Source organism: Pterocles gutturalis, unplaced genomic scaffold (genome assembly GCF_000699245.1).
Source record: "Pterocles gutturalis isolate BGI_N339 unplaced genomic scaffold, ASM69924v1 scaffold15293, whole genome shotgun sequence".
NCBI lineage: Eukaryota > Metazoa > Chordata > Aves > Pterocliformes > Pteroclidae > Pterocles > Pterocles gutturalis.
The window spans coordinates 23,292-48,346 of NW_010125831.1; the positions used below are offsets into that span (position 1 = coordinate 23,292).

General features: G+C 34.5%; 1 protein-coding gene across 1 annotated transcript in view; it reads left to right on the forward strand.

The window, feature by feature from the left end:
* LOC104465618 (centrosomal protein of 170 kDa-like) overlaps nucleotides 1–23,815 on the forward strand; it is a gene marked incomplete at its 3' end in the record, with an annotated part of 25,101 nt that extends 1,286 nt beyond the window's left edge. Inside the window, exons 2-8 of the mRNA XM_010078743.1 lie at nucleotides 3,816–3,905; nucleotides 8,597–8,675; nucleotides 9,285–9,343; nucleotides 9,450–9,612; nucleotides 11,729–11,863; nucleotides 20,112–20,588; nucleotides 23,169–23,815. Coding sequence (XP_010077045.1) covers nucleotides 3,816–3,905; nucleotides 8,597–8,675; nucleotides 9,285–9,343; nucleotides 9,450–9,612; nucleotides 11,729–11,863; nucleotides 20,112–20,588; nucleotides 23,169–23,815 — 1,650 coding nt within the window. The remainder of the gene's footprint in view (nucleotides 1–3,815; nucleotides 3,906–8,596; nucleotides 8,676–9,284; nucleotides 9,344–9,449; nucleotides 9,613–11,728; nucleotides 11,864–20,111; nucleotides 20,589–23,168) is intronic.
* Between the last annotated feature and the right edge of the window lie 1,240 nt (nucleotides 23,816–25,055).

Genomic DNA, 25,055 nt, shown 5'->3' on the forward strand with positions numbered 1-25,055 from the left:
TAAAAAATTGCTTTTATTTTTCCACTAGCTTGTTGTAACATTTGGTTGTCTGTCAATAAGGAGCTTTTTCTTCCTTCTCTCTCCCCTATGCTGCCTCCTGTCTGCAGTTGATCAGTCCATAAAGTGAAGCTGAATACTCAAGTATTATTTTGTGTAACAAGACTTCAGTCATCATCACCTTCAAAAGTAGCTGCCTCTGATTAATATTGTGAAGATTCCAAATTCTAAATATTACAAATGTTATTTATTGTGTATTGACTTCAGAGGTTGTAAAAAGAATCAAGGGGCCTGCTGATTTTCAAGAATATTCTCTTCAGCCTGTTGTTATGTTAGGTCTACATGCCAGCATGACTGTAATACCACACACTGCTGAAGGGGGAGGAACCAACCAAAGAGAAGCTAATAATGTGTTCTTGTTCTGTATGTATAGCTCTTTGTGTAGGGACTTTCCTTTCCACTCTTGACAACTTGGTTGTTCTCTTACTGCAAAGCATGTGGACAATGCATGATAAAGCAGAATTTAATACTGTTATTCGTAATCTCTTGACAGAAAACATGTTATAAAAGCCTTATTAAAAAACATTTCAAGTCTATTGCATGCTTGATAGAATTAGACCTCAGATCTGCACCTAACCACTGTTCTTCTAACAGAGGTTTTGTTCATGTCTGGGAATATACATTTGCTTTAGCTGGGTTATTTTGTAAATATGCTCAAACATAGTGTGCAGTCCTTGTATTTAGCTAACTGCACCAATGCATCACCCTGCTTGTGGATAAATACCACATTTTCGCATTCTTTCACCATAATGTTGAGAAAACTTTGAATCTTGATGGGGGAGTCATCTCCAGGGTGAAAAATTCTACATTATTCACAATGTGAAAATTGTTTCCAAAGAAGAATACTCTTATTTTCTGTATTCTGAACATTTTCTTAGTAGTCTGGATTGGACTGACGAGTCTTTGTCTAAAATAATGCTAGTTACAAATTTATTTTAACTGAGGATGGAGTTCATCTTTACGTTCATACAGCTCTTAGCACAGTTCTGTGATTTTTATTATTTCTGGAGTCATATATAAATCTTTGTATGGGATTTGGCTGAGGTGAAGTTGATTTTCTTGTAGAAGCCCTTATGGTACTATGTTGTGGATTTGTGACCAAAACACTGCTGATTACACACCAGTATTTTAACTGTTGCAGAACTCTGCGTGCAGTTTCAAGGTATTCTCTTTCACTCTGTTCCCCCTGCACACACATGACTATGTTGGGGGTGCACAAGAAGTTGAGAGGGAAAGCAGGCAGGACAGCTGAACCAAACTGACCAGATGGACAATCTGTGCCATATAATGCCATGTTCCACAATAAAAACTGAGGGAGGGGGCTTTGGGGAAGGTAACAACTGCTCGAAACCTGTCTGGGTATTTTTCTGCTTGTGGGAAGTGGTGAGTGATTGCTTCTGCATCCCTTGATTTGTTTCATTTCTTCTTTCTTCTTCCTCTTTCCTTCACCGCTTAAACTACTTTTAACTCAACCCATGAGTTTTCTTGCTTTTGCTTTTCCTGTTCTCTTCCCCATCCTGCTGGGGCAGGGGGAAGAGAGTGAGTGGCTACATGGTGGTTAGCCTCCAGCCAGGGCACCACAGTCTTAAAAGTAATTTTGATAGTACCTGGTTTGAATGGAAGGCTACAATAACAAATCAGAAGGAATAATGGCATTTGAAAGATTTGCAGTCTTTGCACCTGTAAAGACTATCTGCAATAGATAAAAATGTTTCCAATTATATGCAAGTGATCTGAACCTGAGGAGAACCTTAATGTTCTGGAGAATTACAGGTGTTTCTCTGAAAGCCACAGAGTTGAGTAATCATTCTTACCATTTCAGAAGATATGACAAATATCATGAGGCTTCAAGGATCTTTTTGTGTCTTTTCCATTTTAATTTATTTTTAACAGGAAGTATCACATAAAGATAATAAAATAATTGATTACTAATACAATATGTTTGAATAACATAACTGAAAGAAGTTCAGAAATTTTTCCTGTAACCTAGGTAAAGATAGGATAATTCTTTTGCTTGCATTGATGCGTCACTTGAGTGTGAAAAAGTGTAATCTCTGCTTGACATTGTAGGCTTAGCAGAACACCCACATCAGTGAATTTGATTTTACTGAGATAGCTTGTTTTCCCTTGAAGAAAGGTTACTAAGTGAGTAGAAAACAAACTCTACTGGTATGTCTTCATCTACCATTAAGAACACATAACTGATGCAGTATACTAGTGCAGCTTCTATTGGCATGGACCTTGTTAATTTGTCTGTCTCTTCCTTATTTCTCCCCTCCCCCTTTATATCCTGGCCCCCCTTCTATACCCCTCAAGACTGCAGAGCAAATCGTCTCAAATGAAAAGTCTAAAAATAACATAGTAAGTGTAAGCAGAAGATGACTGATTTCAATTCTTTGAGGAGAAAGTGAAGCAGTCAAAAGATGGCAGGGAAAGGAAGAATAAAGAAGTAAATTGAAAAGAAGGAAGGAAAATAATTCTAGCAAATCCTGAGAAATCAAGAAGGAATGAGATGATAAATGTGGGAATCTGAGAAGATAAAGCATTTCCTTAGGAGTCGTGATTGCATGTTCTGATGCCTTGAACTGGCTAATGCACTGATAACCTGTGACTTTTAGAACTGGCAGACTGCAGGTGCTGGTACACAAATAAGCACAGGAGGCCCGGGCAGAAAATTACAGTTCTCAGTGCTATATATAGTCCTGAACAATGAGTTGAGTAGCAAGGATAGAAGATGCAAACCTGAAACTGTAAAGAATGCTGTTGGATGAAATTCACTGCTGTGCAGTCATGTCAGGACACTGCAGTAGGAGAATTACAGCAAACAGACTTCAGATCAAGTGTGCGTAGCTGGGGAGGATGACCTTTGGGTTGCACCCATTTCGGAATTCTTCTAGATGTCAAAGTGCTGACCATGTGCATGTGTGAAGGAAGTGTACATCCAGGCCCACCTCTTCCTTGCTTGAAGTCAGGACCTCTGGCTGCAAACACTTGGCCATGCACAAGTGCTGAAAGAGAGACTTAACTGTTAGGGAAGTGGTGTTCTCAGAGGAAATAGTAACAAGGATTGTTCCTGATCTGTGGTTGACATTTGGATGCAAACAAAATAAATAAATAAATAAATAAATAAATAAATGTGGTGCTTAAGGAAGGACTGATAAAAGAAAGAGTCAGAACTGATGGGAATAGTGATTCAGGAACCGCTCAGACATTTGGTGAAGAGACTATAGCTAATTTGTTTAGGAAATTGGGATCAACAAGGAATGCTTGTGTGCTATGATAAGTATCCCGGGCAACATAATGGAAGATTTACTGATGCATAATAGGAGACGGTGTGTTTCAGAGACAACAGTAGTACCACTGAATCATATTCATGTTCTGAAAGGTGTGGAGAGAGAGAAACAATAATGAAGTTGGTAATATTAGGTTAAACATCAGTGATACTATGGTGAACTGCAAAAAAATAAAAATCTTTAGATAAGATATGGCTGGATCTTACTTACAGTCACATTTGGGAAACATTAAGAAAATAATTCTTCTGAATTAATTTTAGGATTCTGCTATGGGCACCCAGGGCTAGAGTTGGGTATGGTTAGAGACTAAGTTTCTTCATATGTGGAGAACTAATTTTTTCTAAAATTAGAGTAAATGTGCTATGTAGAAAGAAAATAATCATGCTGCTTTAAGAAACAGCCCATAATGCTATCTTGATCTGGTTTTTGAAATACCTTATTTTATATAATTTTTTTTTATATTAGTCACGAAGCGTGGACAAACAACATGCTGTACTTAATTATGATGCCTCTACGGATGAACACTTGGTGAAGGATTTGGGCAGCTTGAATGGGGTAAGTTAACATCAGAAATTGATAGCTGCCTATAGTCCTTTGTGTTTGTTTCAAGGATTTTTTTGAGCAAGGACAGTATGACTTAACATGTTTACATTAATATCTTTTTAATGCAAGATTGGAAGTGGGGGAACATTCAAAAGGAAAGTGTAGTTTTTGTGGGTTTTCTACTGCACCTTATTTCAAGGGCTGCAGTAAATGCTGTTAGTAAGAGGACCTTGGCAGTAGGAAAAATCTCAAAAGAATGAAGAGGAATATGTTACCCTTCTATATTTCAAAAATGTAAAAAAAATAAAATTATTATTGTTTTAAAAAAGGGGTTTTAGTCTGGTTAAGAAATTGATTTTTATTTTGTATGCTATTCCTCTTTTCTCCTTTTTTTTATACAGAAAAGAATGTTTAACTGTACTTCATATGTGAAAAAAGTTTAAGTATGCAATAACCACGTTGTATGTAAACCTATTTAACTAATTCTGTGTTTTTATTTAGTTTTTCAGTATCCTTTTTGACAAAATGTCTATGAATAATGTGTGTCAAGTTATTACAAACTAATATAGGAAGAATGCAAAGTTTTGAGCATAGTAAAGTTTCATATGACACATTATATTTTAAGATTTTTTTGTATTGTGTGTACAATAGGTAAGCTTCTCGTTTTATAAATGTTTTGAATATTAGATTATTAAAAACATAATAACTGTTGAATTTTGTAGCTCTTTAGGTACTTTATGATGTGTTTATACACACTAGTTAATGTTTGTTATTTTAGATAACTTTAAATGTTTGTGTCATGAATGTGTACAAAATGAAATCATGAGTCTCATCTGTGATCGTTTATTTGAATTAATCTTTAAAAAGCAACAGGTGGTGAATAGCTTTGTCAAATATTTTAAAAAATAGAAGATGAAGAAGAAATCTCAAGTTGCTGCCTGTTAGCATTGATATGGGTCTTGGTGTTTGATCTTGAAGTGCATTTCAAAATACAAACCCTGTTAGTCTGTCTCTATTACCTTTTCTGTATTTTAAGGTAAATAACTTGGCCTTCCAAAGAGTCAGAGTTGCAACTGCATATGAAACCAGTGTAACCTGAAGGGTTATATCCTTTGAACAGTTGTAGACATATAAGAACTTTGCTCCTTAAATATTTAATATAGCTCTGTATTGTGAAAGTCAGTGCACCATTTCAAGGCAGTGTTCAAAAATTAATTCAGCGCATAACAATTTTTTGCTGAGCCTTTTGATTTTATTCCCTAATTCTATGTTACTCCTGTAATCAATAGGCATACCTTCTGATTTTCATTGCCTTGTCACAAGACATGAATTTAATAAAAATGTGTGTTAAAAGGCCTTCGTTTGACTCCTTTGCCTCTGATAAAGAGCTTTCAGTTAGTCATTTGCTTTGTTTGATCTGATTCATTCTCAGGTTAGACTTGTCAGATGCTTTATAGATGTTTACCCAGAGACATCAAATTAACTCTTTCTTCCTACAGTTTTGGGACAGGGAATATTAAGTCTTAGAAGTTCAGTCTTTTTTGTCTTTGTGGTACTTCCCTTACTATCTCTTTCCATCTATGCTTTTCTTACATACCTCTGCCTATCTGGTTTCAGGTCGAAAGAGGAGAAATGTAATTTTGTAACACCATACTTAACTGTGTGGCAGAACTCTCACTCTTTGAAGAATAAAGCTTTGGAAATCATGTGAATATATAAAAATGATTTAAAGGGGGGAAAAGATTCCTTATTTGCATAGTAACTAGCTTTTTCAGGCTAGCTTTGTCTTGTATTCCAAAGCCTGTGGTGGGACTTTAAAACTCCAGCGGCAAAGCAACGGAGGCTTGGTTGTTCTATGCCGTCAGTTCAGTTGTGAAGATGTCTGTAGACTGCACACACTGCCTTGAGAGTTCTTCGGGTTGAGTATACTGCATGCACATGAATTTCAGAACTCTGACCTGGGAGGAAAAATGCATATGTACATATATACATACATGTCCACAAGGCAGCCTAAATTTTGGTGATTCTCTAAAATTCAAGCTGCCTTGAGGATATTCTTCACATGGACTTTTGCTCTGGACTCTCACAGTATTAAAGTGGAATAAATATTCATTAACCACCACTCAGTGTTTCATGCTTAAAAGCTAGTAAATAGTTAGAATCATAGAATCATCAAGTTTCAACCCCCCTGCCATGGGCAGGGACACCTCCCACTAGACCAGGTTGCTCAAAGCCTCATCCAGCCTGGCCTTGAACCCCTCCAGGGATGGGGCATCCACAGCTTCCCTGGGCAACCTGTGCCAGTGCCTCACCACCCTCAGAGTAAAGAATTTCTTCCTAATGTCTAGTCTAAATTTACCCTCTTTCAGTTTATACACATTACCCCTTGTCCTCTCATTACACTCCCTGATAAAGAGTGCCTCCCCATCTCTCCTGTAGGCCCCCTTCAGGTACTGGAAGACTGCTAGAAGGTCTCCCCAGAGATGTACCTTTAGCTCTTATTTCTTATAAAAGGTATTTTCTATTAAGTAATTAAGAAATTTTTGAAATAATGACATAAACATTATTTTCATTTAGAAAAATAAAATAAAACAGAAAATCTCTTTACTATTTTGGGGAAGGACATTGTTTCTGTCTTTCCAGACTTCATCTAGTACTAGATTTAGATGAGGAACACAAGCATTAAAAGATTCAGATTCTTGGCTTACTTATTTATTCAAGTTCATCTTGTGCATGTGTGTGCCCCTAATTTCAAGGTGCTTAAAAAATGTCATATTTCAGCTGCTGCATTCATTAGGAACATGTACATGATGTTGTACAATCTTAAGTTTGAAGTAGGATGATCCTGTGGGCTTGCGATACTCCGAGTCCCCAAAACTGACACAAACCGATAGTAAATGTGTTTCAGAAAGGCACCCTGGATATTTGATCTATCTATACTGTTAACATGTAGTTGTTATGTAAAGTAAAAATAAACAAGAAGCTGTAATTTTTTTAAGGTATGGGAAAATATACAACTGATTACATTATTAATAAAATAATACAACAGTCTCATAACAGCTAATCCATATATATTTTATTTGCCCTGAATTTGTTCTAAATTAAGTCTTCATTCTGGATTTTAAAAGAAGATGAAGGAAGTAACACCAAGGAACAAGAGACTTTTTACTTATAGCGAAATATATAGAAATATATTCATATTTCTTACTAGGAAGATGCTATATTCTTATAAGTCCAGATGTTACATTCTTTTAAGGTAAAAGGAGAGGGAAGATTTCAAGAAAGCCAGGGGAGAATGTAGGGAAGAAGAACTTAGTGTAAATTGTAGCTTCTTAATGCAGATTTGAATTGAGCCTTGAGGAATAATGTAAGGCAAGATGCTGTGCAGAACTGTTTTGTCAGCTCACATTGTAGAAAGATTCTTCAAAGATCTGTAGCTCTGAAAGTGTCTTAAATATTATGCAGTTACATTTACTGTTTTCTTTTTTCTCTGTAACCTGATTTCTAGTTTTTGTAATGGAGAGCTTAATATTCTATTCTGCTAGACAAAGCATGTCTTCACCCTTTTATGTCTCTATCACTGAGCGAATTCAGAAGATAGTGAATATTGACACAATGTAGAGTTTTCTCTGAAGGTAACGTTCATTTTAGGAAACAATTCACTTTCACAGTTAGAGATTCAGCCTAATTTGTAAAGTTCTAAAAGCAGTGGTATGACTTGGGACGAGCAGAAGGGTCAATTTGAGAGCTGTCATTGGGAAATCCATTCTGACCTGAACATGTATTGTTCTTCCTCCTTGCTGCCTTTGTAATTAGTCATTGTATATATCTCAGGTGTTCTCTTGAAATTTATATCAGCATATTTTTGCAAATTCCTTGTTACTTTTCGCTGTTAGGTTTAATCCGGACCTTGAAATCCAAATGATTGGTAATCTGTACTGCCTCTAACATCCAACTGGTATGGCTGGTGAAATTGGATAAACTTTCAGATACATAAATCGTCTCCAAATTACTGAAAGCTTGTCTGCTTTCTCCAATTATGGTTCCAACAGTAATTTCAAGGAGGAGAGGATTACTTATTGTACAGTAACTGAATTTTCAAAAGGCATTGTCAAGCCAACAATTTTTTCTGCTTTGCTTCTAGCTGACATAATAATGTTATTTCTGCTTAAAATTTTTGATTACCTACTCTATCAAGTGTCACAATATATTGAATTCTTTGTTACTGCTATTTGGTGTTACTTGGATGCGCTAACTGGGTCTGTTTTTTCCTTTAAGTCCTTTGACAATGTTTAGAGATGATAAGCCACCTCAAAACTCTCATATCCAATGATAAATGTTATACAAATGTGATAATAAATCAATTCTGACAGCTAGCTGGGATTGAAAAAGCCAACTTCAAGAAAAATAATGATTGGGGTTGCTAATTTGAGGGAATATTAATGAACAGTTCAGTAAATACTGCTAACAAGATTTTCAAGGCCAGCGTGATGTCAGCAGCCTGGTTAGTGACTGGTGTTTAACCGTCTTTTGAAATATTCTGTGAAGCAGGTGACAATTTGAGCTTATATTTTAGTTCCCCAGTGAATCACTAAAAGAAAATCTGTGATGCTGAAAACTTTCTTACAAAATTAGTTAAGTGATTTGTCATTTTATTATTTTGGAATTTGACAGTTTCTCTTTGTCCTCATTTGTTTCTGTAGACGTTTGTGAATGATGTGAGGATTCCAGAACAGACATACATCACTCTGAAGTTAGAAGATAAATTGAGATTTGGATATGATATCCTTGTCACAAAAATGCACAATGCCCTGACACACTTTCTTGCTAAAAGTGCAGTTGTGTTAAATTAATGGTTCTCATACTATTTGAGAAGCAATTTTAAAGTATGTATTTCTCTCGTTACTACAAAAATGCGTATGTTAGAGAAAACGGCGGGTTTTAGAATACTGTACCTTGGTCAGAGCTATTGATAAATTTCATTGTTTATCACCACAGGAAACCTCAAATTCCAATTGCTATTTAAAACCTAAAGTATAACTTCTGTTTTGCTAAGAAACATTACTTTTCTTAGAGGCAAATACACAAATATTTGTATTATATGAGATCATATACAAGTGGAGAAGATTACAAGTAATTATTCAGCAAACTACTGAATGGGAAAAAAAAGAGAGCTTGTATTATTACAATATTAAGGTATCTGCTCAATGTTCTATTTACAAATAGTAAATACGTGTATTGTGCATTGGCTTTGATGAGTATGATTGTACATGCTAGTCTTAACAAGTGTCACCATTCTGATGGCAGAATAGGCTGCAGAACTGTTGCTTTTCTGTAAAATCCATTTGTGAATTGAGAAATCTTCCCAGCGTTTTCCTTAGCATTTCCTACATACTAATCTTTTTACTGTCGTCAGGGGAGAGATGAGAGTCCCTGAAGAAGCACTTAAGGTAACAATGTGCAGTTCCTACATCTTCTGTGATTTTGTTGTTATTGGTAACATAGGGGTTTTTTCACTCTTTGAAGGTGTTTTTTTCTTTATTTAATGTCATGTAGCATGAAAAATTCACAAGCCAACTCCAGTTATCCCAAAAATCTTCAGAGGCAGAAGGGTCAAAGCAAGCCAGCTCCAAAAGCTCAGAGTCCAAGGTTACAGACTCCACAGCTGAAGTGCACCACAAAACTACAGAAGCACTGAAATCTGAAGAGAAATCAATGGGTAAGGTTCATTTTTGTTGCAGAAGCACACAAAGTTGGAAAGGGTATTTATTTGCTTTGCTGGGATGCTTGTTAATTTATATAGGTAGTAAAAATTCCACGTATGTGAAATTTTAAACACATTTTAAGTGCAATTAATAACTTCTGGAATTGAATTTCTGCCTTTTTTACTGTAGTAACCACATATTAAGAAAACTCATAAAGGAACATTTAATCAGCATTTATCAGATTTTTGCATTTATCTTTCAAAAATCACAAACTTTCAGCATCTGTGGCAGAAAAGTGTGATATTTTTTGCAGTTCAACTGAAAGTATTCATTCAGGAACAGTTTAAAATTTTTACCACCACTATTGTCAAATGTGTTCTTTCCGTTTTTTTGGTTTTTGGTTTTTGGTTTTTTTTATACCTGAAAGGGTGGGGAGTTTGTTTGTCTTATAGATATTAGCATTCATTGTTATATGCATCAGCTGAGAACCTAGACATTTTATTGTAGTTTAAAAATTTGTAGAAACTGCAGCTTAGGTCTTTTTTCTAAATCATTTTTCATATTTATGTAATGTGTCATGGTGGCTTGCCTGTGGTTGTCTTAATGTCAGTGTGAGGCTTGCTAAAGTTTATTGTTCCTCTTATAATAACTTGCTATGTTACCTGTTACTGCAGGAAATATGGAGCTGACTATGTCTGACTCCTTAGGTCAAGGCTGTACAGTTTTTGTTTAGGTTTAATCTGTTCTTCTGGAAGATACACTCCAAACAATTCCCTTCCCCACAGATAGGATTTTGTAGTATAACAAAATACTCTGTTTTGTTGGCTGATATAGCATCCTGTTAAGGGTACATAAAACCTAGCCAGTACTTCAGTGTTGCTATTCAGTATGGCTTTTCAGCATTCATGTCCTCTTAAATTTTCCTAACATGGCACAGTGTGGTTTTTTTTAATCCTCATCTTCCATTTTTCTCCTTACTCTTCCAAAAATAACACTCAAAGCTGATGATAAGGCTTTATATTTGAGGGCAACTCTCAGAAGCTTTTTGAGAGTTGATTCTCTCACTGTTGCTGTATTATATGCATAGCTGTTTACTATTGCTAATTCAGTGCACAAGCATCAGACAAATTTCTAAAAACAAGTCACTATTCATTAGAGTGTAATCCTGTTTAAAAAAGGAAATACTATCTTCAAATCATATTGAAACTTTCAGCATGGCTATGAAATTATATATGATATTTGGCATGGCAGTGAATAAAACATTGAATAAAAATATTGAAATTCATAATAGTCAAAATAACAATCAAGCTACTAAGCTGGATTTGAACAGGTCATCATGTTTTGTTATATAAAGACTGTTTAACGTATCTTCAGAACATCTGTATGATACTAGAATAGATAAATCTCAGTTGGGTGAAGTATTGTCCCAAGAGATCAGATCAAAACTAATCCAGTCAATTTATCATCAAGGTAGAAATCTTAATTTCATCAGTGTGTTTTTTCTTATTTAATCTTTATGTTTAAGTGTGTTTAATCATGTATACACATCCTATATAAGAAAAGCATTTTTAATTGTACTGTAATTTAACTGTTGCCTTTAAAAAAAAAAAAAAGGGTGTGCTCAGTAATGTTTCACACAAGGTAACTTTCAGCACTCTAGTAGCTGTCAGCAATTTGGAACCTTGGCAACATTGCAAAATTTGATCAGTTTTTCATGCAGTGAGTTCGGATTTCATTGAAAGGTCAACGTGGGTAAAAGTGAGAATCTTCTCGCAGAAATAGCAGCAGACAGCTTTTAGGAATCTACTGCTATGCTGATGACTTCAAACTGAAAGCAGAAAATAATGTTTACAGATATAACAGGGTAACAATAAGAGGTGTCAGCTGCCTTTGCATAAACATTTGTGCCAGAAGTGTTGATCAGGTCATTAGTAAGCTTTTATATTTAGAAGCCAGATCAGTTATCCAGCCTCTAAGTTTGTTTTGTATTTCAGCAAATGCATGCAACCAATTCACTTTGGCTTCCAGAAGAAACAATCCAAGCAAATGACTCTCTCTTCATGTTATTTTAACCTAAATATCACAACTAAACAGAAAAGTAATTTCCTCTGCTTTGGACTGATTTTATAGACCTTTCTGCCATGCCTCGTGGGACACCTTTGTATGGACAGCCAGCCTGGTGGGGTGATGATGAAGCTGATGAAAAAAGTGGTTGTAAGCCAGACAGCAAGCATGAAGAAAAAATGCATGAGACGGGGGCTTCAGGTAAGTGTTGTTTTATTTTTGTGGGGTTTTTGCTCTTTAGTAAAGTACATATATTCTTAACTAGGGAACTAAACAGATATGAATGTTTGGAAGTTTCATAGACAGTTTGCATAGATGAAAGCCTATTAAGTTAGTTTAAAAAATGTATTCCATGAGAAAGTATGCCTTTCCAGAGACCAATTTCACATATAATGTATCAGTTTTCTATTATATAATGCAGTTTGTTATCAGTAAATATAGAAAATAATGTTACTGAACTAGTGTGTCTTATTTATCAATTTAATAAATATCTGTCATTTTGTATGCTCAAAATTAGAGATTGCATAGGTATATTGTGTCAAAATAATTTATGAAAATAAATGGTACTCTTATTTTTGTATTTGACTTTTAGCTATATAAGGTGATCTATCCTAACATTCTCCCCTGTAATTCAATAATGCTGCACTAGTGGAAATTACATTTCATAGTTCTTGGAGTAAAGATTTGCATAGTCTAAAGTTAAACTGGTAATGCTTGTTTCCCCATAATACAGATTTTTTTTTTTTAGTTAGCTTGTCTATCCGCAGGAGGTATTGCCAAAACTCAAGTGGCCATGTCTATAATTAGGCTTCTAAATCTATCAACAGGCATATAAATAAAGTGACTGCTATTCTAATAAAGAGAATAACCTTAAAACTTATTGAAGCTGTGACAAAATTCAAATTTGTTTAGCTGTTTAGACATGGATTTAAGGCCCAGAAGTTTTAAGTTTTGCAATTTTTTTTAATCACTTAAATGAGGTGGGAATTTCTCACTTCTGGTAATAGTCGTTGTCATGAATCCTGTTTTCAGGAATTGGAGTAAACTCTAAAAACATGTAAAAATCAAACTAAACTAACACTTCAATGTAATGAAGTCAATGTCTTTGGAGTTAACTTTTTGTCATAGCCTTTAATGACCTTTTTCATGTTAGTCTAAAGTTTTCACAGCTCAGAAAGGAAAGTAAGTCCCTTGAAATTTGGACCAGTAGAAAGAAACCAGGTGAAAACATTTCAATTAGTGACAGTTCTGGTGCAACTTAACTTTTTTGCATATAAAAGAACTGAATCATAATGTAGTACAGTTATAGAACACTTTCTTTGCTTGTTTTTTTAGTGAAAAATTTCTTTACCGTATTCAGCATGAGTATGCTATTGTGTGCTCCTGTGGAGGCTTTTTAAGTACAGATTTAGTATCCTGCATTAGTAATCTATAACTCTACAGTTCAAATCTTGATAGAAATGTGTTCTTCACTTTTAAACATTCCTAAGGAATACAAATTTTGTTTCTAATGGCAATAATAATGAGAGACAATGACTGTTAGGTGGTGTTCCACTTCCATTTTTCTCAACAAAAAGGAAAAACACATATGTCATCAGTTACAAAGAAAAAGAATAATGTCCTTGCCTTCAAACCATGACGTTGATAGACTTTCTAGCCACATGATTCTCCTTGCTTTCCAGATTACAGGAAGCATTAGCTATTGGCCATGAAACCTATGACTCTGTATCTTGCTGTATAGGCCAAAACAGAGATGGTAAAGTCTCTAGTATCTGTGTTTTTATTGCTTAGATGCCAGTGTCTGTAGCAAACTGATACAACAAAAATATGAATTCATCAAGGTTTTTATACTCCTGTGTCTGTCTACATTGTTTTAATTTGAAAAACATGCACATTATTTGTCCTCATTAAATATAGGATTATTAAAAAGTAATATCCTGAAGTCAGTGGTTTTGATACCATGCCATTAACAGGGAATGACACAAGATTCCAGCTTCTATTTAGTAGCATGCATATTCTTATTTTTTAATAATTTTAAATTGCTTTTTCAGAAGCAATATTGCATCAAATGGTTTACATGCTCTTGTATTTATTTTACCAAGAGATTTTTCAGAAAGTGATCAGTGCTTCTGTCTTATTTCCTGAGTTCAAAGAAAAATAGGATTCCAACTTTCTCTTAAACTCATCAAGGAGGTGCAAGCTGTTTCAGTAGTAGATGACCATAAGCTAGTCCTAGACAGAACTTCAGTAGTGGGGATATTTTTGACATGCTTTGCCTTAGTGAAGTTGACATAAGGTAAATGATGGTTGGAGAAAATGTACTAATATCTTCTGCAGTGTTTAACTGATTTTGTTTCTTTGTTTTCTGCATATATACACTATATATAAAAATAAAATTTCGGCCCAGAGCTTTCTTGGCAAATACTTTTTTTCTTTTTTTTAAACATACATCATATGTTAGAAATCCCTCTTGTTAAAGTTTTTGTTTAATCCTGAATTTATCTCCTAGGAGTACAATTAAACTAAGCAGAGTGTATTTGAATAAGTAAATAAAACATAGTAAACAAAAGCTTGTGTGAAATGTTATAGGAAGTCACTGCAGGGAAAAATCCCAAACCTGACATTTTTGCAAAACAATTTAATTTGGGATGATGTGGAACTAAAATCCCTTGTATAGACAAGTAATTTATTTATCTTTATCACTTAATCACTGAGTAGACATTAGTCATATGTTTTACTAGCCTGGTTTTTGACTGTTGTTTTTCAGTAGTGTTGGCAGTAGTTGTTTTTCAGTAGGGTTGGCAGAGAGTATGAGAATACAGACCAGGTAAGAGTTGACATTTGCTTCTGTGAACACATTTCCTCAGTCTCAGAACACAAACTATGCCTGTGTAGAAGTGTGCAAAAAATATCCTGAATATTTTCATGCAATTCTAAAATAAAGAAATAAGCTTTTTGGGCCCCTTTGCCCTAAAATTACATTCCATTAAAACATTAAGTTAATTTTCAACAAGTTAGTGTGTATTTTCTTCATGTGCTTAGGTTTTATAACGTAGATCAATATAATGATTGGAACTCAATTATAAAGAAACACTGTCATTAAAGGAAATTGGAAACTTCATAAGACAGTCATGTTTGGATATTTTTTTAATAAAAACAAATTTTAATTAAAAAAAAATTGCAGATTGATTCAGTTATTTGTCCTTTTGTGAGCTAAATTGTACCAAGTATTTAAAACACTGATTTGGAACGTGCTTTGTAATATCAACTGCCTAAGAATAAGTACGTTACAGGTGAATTAATGTATGTAAGTCCTTGAACTTTTTGTTTAGTAACTCAAATCAATAAAGCCTGTTATAATTTTAACAAATTAATGCTATGCAGAATCTGCTTCATGCTTTAGTGATTTGGTACATAGTTGCTCACTGAGTACAAAAGAAGGCATGAATTATAACAGATGGGGCAAGGTTTAATGAGGAGATTGAAATGGGAGATTTGTTTCTGCTAAGCCAACTATAGACAATTAGTCTTTACAGTCTCAAGTTAATTAGATTTTTTCAATATTACTGTCTTTCCATCACAATGGAAACTCACTAATGGAAATTATTTGCAAACGGAGCAGAATAACCTGAAAAAAACCTTTCTGCTTTTTTCAGACATGCATGTTGCTCTAATTTAATGATCCATAGATCTACCAGTCCATATTAAAACGAACAGTTGAGTATATACCTATGGTGTGACTTTGTCTATGCTACAGCTGTTAAACTTACATGTTATTGGTAAGTTTACCAGCTGTGTAATAATTATTGCAATTGTGTTACACTCTCACTTCCTAGAAAAACAAAAACTGCATTCTGTGCTGATCTCAGTAGTAGTTGTAGAATTTTACATCATTAACGCCTTTACCATAAATCTGAGAAAATATAGAAGTCAATTCTTAAACAGAGTTTAAGAATCTGAAGTAATTTTTTTCCATTTGGCATGAAGTATTTTTTAATTCCAAAATTGCATAACACTATCAGATTAAATGTTCCTTACATTTTAGAAGCAGTGTCATTTTAAAGTAAAGCAGTCTGACTGTTATTTTAGAAATTCCAGTGTAATCAGTATGTGTAGGAGATTACACACACATGTTTAATTGCTAGTATTAACGTTAAAGTTACTAGAAGTTTGTTCTAGAATTTTGATGAGTTTTGGCCTGGAATATGTGTAAGTGCTGCATATGTAAGGCTTGGTTTGCAAAGCTATAACAGCAGACGTGCACAGTGTGTCACGGGGCGCTTACAGAACTTTTTAGAGCCATCACAGCAATATATTTAAGACTAACTTTGCACTTCTTTCACTGTAACTCCTTTAAAAAAAAAGCAGTTACATGATTTATAATGAGAGGTGCGAATTTCTACACAATACTATTTTATAATTTTTTTTAGAGAACAATTTTGATATTGTTTCATAAGACAGGTTATGACAATGTTAAAAGACAAAGATCTTCTTATTTAATACTAGGTGAATCGTTACATGTATTTTTCACAATCTTGTCTTTAAATAAGAAATGAAAAAAATGCTTCAGCCATAAAGCAAAAAAAGAACCTAACAGGTAAGTGGGAAATAAAAAGTAGTAATATGGAGAGAACGAGAGAGGAAACAAAGAAGCTTCAGCTTCTTTTCATTAAACATGTAATTGCACAGTACCAAATATAAAACTAACATATAAAAAGTATTTTAGGTTATTGTGTAAATATGATAGTTTGGCTACTTCTTATACCATCTGCAAATAAATATTTTCATCCTGGTTTACAGACATTTTTTCAAGAAGTGCTTTGTAAATTCCAGCTAATTTTCTCTTGTAAGTTTTATTCTTAAAATTGTATTTTTAAGGCAGAACAAAAAAAATATTAAAAAAAAAAAACCTGAAGACTCTGCAAAATATTTTCTGAGGTTTCATCCTATCTTTGCAGATGACAATATATTCTATACACAGGCAATTTCTTGCATATCTTATAGATTGTGTTGAATTGCACAGAACACATATGACATTTCTTGTCCAGATTGGCAAGTAAAATTTCAAGATTCTGACTATTTGTGTGTGTAACGTAAGAAGTAAAACTTAAAAATTAAAAAGTCCTGGAAAAAGTAATCAGTTCTGCTAATGTCACAAAGTGAATATTGCTTTTCTGGTCATCATCGCTGGGATTATTCTAGTGAAGAATCTCCCTGAATCTCCATTTGGTTAAGCCTACAATTTCCCAAATATTACATAGTTTCCCTCTTAGCCTTTCTTAGACTCATTATTGTGTTAATAGTCTCACTGCGCCTGTGTAGCAGCTACAGTTATTGCTTCATTACTTGCCTTGTAGAAACTGTTGTCATTTATAGCTCTAGACCTATGTAGAATGAGAGCTTCTTCTTACAGATACCTTGGTTCTTTTTCTGCCCCTTTCCTTTCACTGTTGCAAGTTGGAGGGATGGCAATTCACAACCCATCTATCCCCTTGTTTTCCCCAAATTCCACACAATTGCCTTTTTTGTGGTACAGATACTATGCTTGTTTTGTTAAAAAATTATAGAGCTGTGATGACCACTATCATCAGTATTTACTTGAGAGTTTTCTCTTAAAGCTATCTGTATTTAGTCTGATATATAATTTCCTTCATCTTGGCAGATGACTTTTAATAATAGGATTTCAAAGGTAAGGCTATTTTATAGATGACTCTTTGTAATATTTAGAAAGCTGCAAGGACTTGCATTTAGCATTTGGGTGAAAAAATTCTGAAGGATAAAGGATCTATATTAATTTTTTGTTTATCATTGTTTTCAATTCCTTATTCTAATAAATTCTGATGTATTTAACTCTTCTAAAAATGCAAGTACTTCAGGCTGAAAATAGGATTTCTAAAAAATTAATATTAACTTGTACTTTGAGTATTTTTCGTTGTATCATTGCTACGAATTTTTCTAGTTTAGAAAAATTTACAATTTTGTTGTAGATCTGTTTCTCACTTGTTTTGATTAAACTGTCAATTTAGATTCAAATGATCTTATAGCATCTGTTCAATCAAAAATATTAGCAGCAAATACTGTGTGTATAATTGTAGTACAAACAGTTGATTTCAAATGTTAAATTTGGTGCACGCAAGTTTCACCGGGAAAATTTATTTATGAAGTTTTCCATCAGTGCTGACAAGCCAGTGTTACAGATCTCCTCATCCTAAGCCTACTATACAACTGATGCAGTTTGGCCACAGTCTTAAAATTCTTAAAAGATGGTGACAAACCAGTTATTTCATATTTACTGAAAAATATAGTTTATCGTGTGGCCAGTAGATTGCTCCTGCTTGGTCCCGAAGTAGAAATACTTCTCAAAACATACTGTATTAGCCAGTTATCTTTTGAAGGAGCATTGAACACTAAACCTTGCTTAATTATTAGTTACAGGAATTGTATTAAATTGTAGGCTTGAAGCTCTGAATAGATCCATAGGGGAAAACATAAAGGTACGTATGAACTGTCTCCCTGATGCGTTACTGTCCTGTTCAATGACAGTTGCATACTGCAAGGATCCTGTCTCTAGATTAGATCTCACAAGAGCCTGATCAATTCTAGCTTGTTAGCTGGATGAAACAAAGGGAGAGTGATGGTAGTTCACCTAAAGTTTAGTAGCTGCAAAGTATGACTTTTGTTTATTTCTGTACATTTTTCTTTCTAAACATAGAAGCTTGTTTAATGACCTTTGCATCAGTAAAATAGACTCATCCTATGTTGTTTGTCTGTTGGCATAAGCGTTTTCAGGAAGGGGGCTAAAAAGGCATTCTGTTTCCCAAGGAAGCAAGTAGTGAGTTGCTCTTGTAATGCCTGAAAACTGCCCCACAGATATGAGGTAGCTGACAGTGCAATGAAAAGCATTAGCTAGGGTATTCTCGGAATACAACAGCACAATATAAAAACTGTCTAAATTCTGAATGGTTTTTGTGTTTGAAACAGCTACTTTTAGGTAAAATAATTTAAAACAGCTCTGTTACCTGCATCAGAGTTCCTGTTGGTATCCAAGCATGGCAATAGTAAAGAATATGAACTATTTTTGTTATCACTGCATAATTCTGTTTTAGACTTTTCCAACTGCTATGCTCTCCCTTAATCAGTTCTATTTCTCTGTATCAAATTACCAAATTACCAAATTTTTATTTTTTAATTTTTAACCTTTCTCTAAATCTTCACAAGAAGCATGTGTTTGTGAAGAACAGCATAGGCGCATTATGCTGTCCTGCATCCTTTACCCTTTAAACTCCTGACTCCAGTATAAGTCTTTCTGTTGCTACCTTATTGCCTTGTAGTTCATACACAAGTGTTAACTGTCTTAGCTGATATAGTGTGCCTGTTGTTAGCACCAGAAATCTATTATTTGCATTCTTATTCCTTTACTTGACAACATAAAATGATTTCTTAAACATCCTAATGTGGTTCATAAGTTGTGTAGTAACTATTCAGAATTCTTTTGCTGGAAATCTTGCCATTGCTGTTAACATATCAAGCATCAGTTGCTTATAGGACACCTCTATGCTAGATATTTTGGCTACCTTTCTAGTTCGTGAAATGTAACCAGGTTTGTTTTCGTAAGGGCACATTGGTAACTGCTGCAACGAGAAGCAGCTTTAACCTTCGTTCAGGCTATACAGTTGGGCTTTCAATTACTACCCCATGTTTTTTACACATTCTTCTTTCTTTACTCGGTTAGAGCATGGTTTGGTGACATTCTGCATGCTTCCAGCTATTGTTACTTTTTCTATTCTTCTACAAATTATGGAAACAAATAAAATAAAAGCAGATGACAGTAGGATTTAGCTTGATTCTTTGGTTTTATCTTTTGCAGAAACAAAGTGTTTGAATTCCAAAAAGCTTTCCAGTGCTTATCAGTGTTAAACTTTCCAAGCCAGAATTAATGTTTCTCTTGTGTTAATGTGTGAATTGTTTTTCGAAAGGATTTTAACAAACAAAATTATGCCAGCTGTCCACTGCAGGAGATGAAAACCAGATCACTGGCACTTGTTTTGTGGGAACCTTAGCTTGATGTTTTTCCAATACATTGGAATTGCAGTAATGATCATCTCAACTGTTTCTCTAATGTGATTTACCTGTTTTCCATGTGCTAATAACTCATCTGACCTTTACATCATGTAAAATTTTTGGAATGCAAATTTCCTTTGACAAATTCTAAGTGAGCTTTTTGCCACTTTACACTCCTTACAGACAAAACTCATGCTGTCTTTTCAGAAATACTTTTTTATATGTAATTCTGGAATTCTTTTTCCAGAACTACATTGCTCAATCTTCTCCAGAATCTTACTGTTTATTCCAGAAATAACTCAAGTGGCCTTTACAGGAGTTCAGAAACTTCTTGAACAACCTGAAGTTCCCATGTATTGTGAAATCAATTTTTTATTTTTCTTAATAGGATGCAGCACAGATGCCAAGCAAGCTGAGGAGCAATCTGCAGCTGCAAGTGAAGAACTTTATCCTTTCTGTAGGGAGCCAAGTTATTTTGAAATCCCTACAAAAGAATTCCAGCAACCTTCACAGGTAGCGGAGAGCACTGTTCATGAAGTTCCAACGAAAGACACCCAAAGCTCCCATGCAGCAGGTGCAGGGCATGCTTCCTTTACCATTGAATTTGATGACAATACTCCAGGAAAAGTAACAATCAAAGATCACGTGACAAAATTCACATCAGAACAGCGTCACAAGTCAAAAAAGCCTTCTTCCTCCAGTGGTCAGGACCTGCCTGGGCTTCAGACGGTGATGATGGCTGCAGAGAGTAAAGTAGCAGATTGGCTAGCACAGAACAATCCTCCTAGAATGATATGGGAACCAACAGAGGATGATTCCAAAAGTATTAAGAGTGACGTTCCAGTGTACTTGAAGAGACTGAAAGGTAAAGTGAATAATACCAGCTATGCTTATTTCTGAAAGCAACAGTTCCTCACCAGCATCTAGTGAGTGGATCCCTGAGCCCTTGCAGAGTTCATTTGAAATCACAGATACTCCACATACGCGCAAGGATCTGTGCTGGAAAGTTTTATTGCAGTATTAAGTCTTAAAAAGAGGATAGAAAACCAAATCCTAAATCATCTTACAATAAGTATACTAATTGGAGATATTCTAATACAGCTGAAAACATCAGATATTTAAAACATTGATTTTGAAAGGGAAAAAGGAAAAAAACAAAACCTTAGTTAAATTTTATATATTTAACTTTTTCCCATGTATTACTTTATAAAGCTGAATTGTTTTTTAAAATCAAAGCTCTGGAGCTCAAATGATGCTTTTACCAACTCTTCCAATAACATATGTTCCGTGAATATTCATGTGCTCTAAGAAAATAATTTATGGCGAAGTATATATCCTGTAGTTATTCTGCTTAAATCAGTCATGTATGATGGAGTCAGGTTTGAGTCAGGAATCAGAAGTAGAGCAAGAGCTTCAATTTTTATACTAAACATGCAGAATATTGTATTTATAAGAATTCTGGCGTTAAATGGAGTTTCAGGTGATTATACGTGTGCATTTACTGCTGGCAGTGACACTTCGAATAAAATTAAATCAAATCTTAAGTGTGAAAAGTGTATATGCTTTTGGATGCCACTTAGCACAATAGAGAAGAAAGTAGTTTTGATGTTCAGATGAAGATTCCAATGACGTTCAAACTTTTGGAATGTAAACTTCTGAAGAACTCTTTCAAGTCTCTCTTATTTCTGTTTTTAATTTCAGCAGGTTAACTCTGCAATTACCATTTTTCTTGATTCTGCAATATTATCATCTCTAGTTCTTAAACCAGCTGGGACTGGGCACGATGTGCTTTGTGTTAGTCATCGAAAGTCTTCTTTTTAGGGATGACTCTTCCAAATTAACCTAAAAAAAAATAAATTTTGAAAACAGAATTATATCAACGTGCTAGCATTAAGATAATATTTCTTCTAGAGTATATCACAGAGTATTCTTTGGTCTTCATTGTACTGTTTTATATTCATTAACATTCTTTAAAATATTAGCTGCGTTACTTTGAGAAATACAAAGGGCTTTGTTTACAAGGCCTTAGGCTTTTCCTGGCAGAAACTCCTCAGTATTTGATAAATTTTTGTCTGCTAAGAGGTATAAGTTATGGGGTGCATATGACCGTAATAAATACCTGAATTTCCTAATCTTCTGTGATCTGTTTGTATTCTCACTCATTACTTGTGCTTTTTCAAATCTTAAAGGTAGAGAATATACCTAGCCTCTTTGAAAGTTTGATTTTTTTTTAAAAAGTATTTTCTCCTCAGCTTTTTCTTACAATATCCTATACTGAAGTCACACTGCTGAAATTACGTTTTATGACTTTCACTGTGGTATTGGTATTTATTGTTATTATTTGGAAGTATATGAACCATCTCATCATTTTCTTAGGCACTGTACAAATAAGTAGCAAACAGGAATGTAAGTTGGAATTTCAGCTGTGTATTCAGTGCTATTAGTGTGGTAAGTAAGGTTTCCCAATATGTGTTTACTATTTAACTGAGTAGTAGCTGCATATCCTAACTATGTGAAAAAACCTTAAAAAAGCAATCCTCTTGAGAATTTAAAAAAAAAATATATTGTTCATTTATGTATACGTGAGTAAGACTTGATCCAAATGAGTTCAGAGAGGTAAAAATATTCCTTCCCAGGAGCTGAGCTAAAACTTAGAAGTTTCACTGTGTGTGAAGTTGCTCTGTGTTCAATGTAACTTGTTGTGTATGAGTATCCAGCTTTCCATGCATTTTCAGGTATTATTACAAAGTATATTTATAGGCGTACATATTATTTATTAAATATATAATCCTTATTCATAGATCTCAAAGTGTTTTGTGCAATGAGTATGAATACATCAGATGCCGAGGGAAGTGAATGATGGAAAAACTCTTTGTACTTCTTGGAAAGAGTAGTAAAGAATTCATTCCAATTTTCAGTAGACGTTTTTCATTATGAGATGTTGTAAATGTTTGAGGAATCCAACGATATGAACTGTGGCTCTCAATGGGTATTTTCAGCTACCAGGACTGTTTTAGGGTTTTATTTTTCCTCTTAACCTCGTCTAGAATGTTTCAGTAGTCATCTGTAGTCAACTGGTTGGGTAACAAAATTAATATAAATAGAAACATACTATACTACAGCTGGTAAAATACTGGCTTTTGTGAGTCACTGATAAGTATTCACACATGAGAATATTGGTGAAAAGGGTAGTTCAAATGCACTGCTGTTACTGATCAGCTTATGAAGTGTTTCATTGTTTGACTCATAGCAAGTTGAATGCATTACCAGGAGCTGCACAAAATTTGCATAGCCAGGTACTGAATGCTGTTGGAGTCTAAACAGAAAACCAATTTGAAATTCTTTCTTTCTGAGTTCGCCAGTTTCTTTTATATGTGTTGGGTTGGGGTTGGTTTGTTTGTTTGTTTGTTTCATTGTGCTACATATTCTTTTGCTTTGCTTGTAGGGAATAAGCATGATGATGGTACACAAAGTGATTCAGAAAATGCTGGTGCACACCGGCATTACAGTAAGCAGGCAGCACTTGAAGAACACTTAAGGCATCATCATACAGAGATGAAAAAGTCACACCAGAAAGTCCATTCCACAGAAAAGCAACAAGAGCAAGCCGTTTTGAGTCAGACTGCCTTTATGATTGAGTTTTTTGATGAAGACCATCCTCGAAAGAGACGTTCTTACTCTTTTTCTCAGAATGTAGGAGCTCTGTGCCCAGAATCTCCATCTCCAACACCTCATGCGCGATCTGAAAGAGTGAAACCTACATCAGCAGAGAAAGCAGTCTCTTCATCTGTGCAAGCTAACTCATTGCATCACAGGGCAGTACACGGTGTTCATGCAAAACTTCTAAAACAAAAATCAGAAGAACCCTCTGCTGCGTTACCTGTCTTACAAGCTGCATTGTTAAGGAGTTCGGGAAGCCTTGGCCACAGGCCTAGTCAGAACCAGGAGATGGACAAAAAGTTGAAAAGCCAACATATTCCTTCTGCTACTGAAAAGGAAAATGAGGATGACCAGAGTGACAAAGGTACTTACACTATTGAGTTGGAAAATCCCAATTCTGAAGAAATGGAAGCCCGTAAAATGATTGACAAGGTGAGAAACCTAAAATGTATTCTGGTGTTAAAGTGATGGTGTGTGGGCAAGTCTACCACTTCAGTTCTGCTTATTTAAGCTGCTGCAATAATACAAGTTTTTTAAGCCAGCCTATAATTATGCAAAATGGGCATTTGGTTAAAACTATTCCTTTTTGATACTACTCTTTTTTTAGTTTGGTAGTTTTCATGTGTTTTCAAATTATTGAAGTACTGTGAGAATACTAGGTAACATAATTCAATTGACTGGTACTTTCATGAGAGTTGTTAGGTTTAAATTTATTATGTCCCTGTGAAAATACTCACCTGTTCTTTAAATCCTGTGGTCTCTGTAGTTTTCGGTATATAAATTGGTTCCATCCAAATTATTATATAGAAATAGATTGTAAATGTTTTCCTTGCTTGTTAAAAAAGTATATTCAATAACAGTGACTTCAATTTAAGCATCCATTATAAAGAGTAAGTATAAAAATGCTTTCATTTTCCAAAAATGTTTATATGATAGCAATGTAATTTTCGTAGTTTGAATGTAGGCATGTGCTTCATTAGGCTTAGGAATCTTATGATGACCAAGTAGCTTCTTGGCTTCTTGCTTCTATATAAATAACAATATAAATAAAATGCAAATTGTATTTGCAGTTAACTCTTTCTTCGGATTCAACAGGAAGATATGGGTAGGAGAAGTTACATTTAATTGTTTGACTTAACTGACTCTTGAAGATTATTTTTCTTTTTGTTATTTTTGTTTTCCTAAACTATCTGTTGTGGTAGAATGCTGGCATCCAAATCTAGGCAATGCTTTGACCAGTTTAAAAGAAAATTCATTGCTTATTTGTTGTAGAATTGTCTCAGTATTGATTTGGTGTGTCTAAAACTTTTTCAGAGCTGAACAAATACATGAATTTATTTAGAATTAATTTTAGCTAAATGTTGAAAAGTATTTTTTGAAAGGCAAGCTAGCTTCACTGTTTTGATTTTGTAGAAAGTGCTGACAGTGGGGAAATGAGAAATTTTATTACAGATGGTTTCATTTTATAAAAAGTGTTTATGGAGCATTTGCTGGGGGCATGGGGAGGGGATAAAAAATAAAGAGAATTGCCTTCAATAAAATCATAGAGACAATGATTTCCCTTCTTATGGATGCTGAAAAGGAGACTTTTGACTTCGACTAGCATTCAAAGAACTTCTGAGAACTAAAAGCATTCCAAATGAAGCAAGTGAATATTAAAGAACGTCATTGC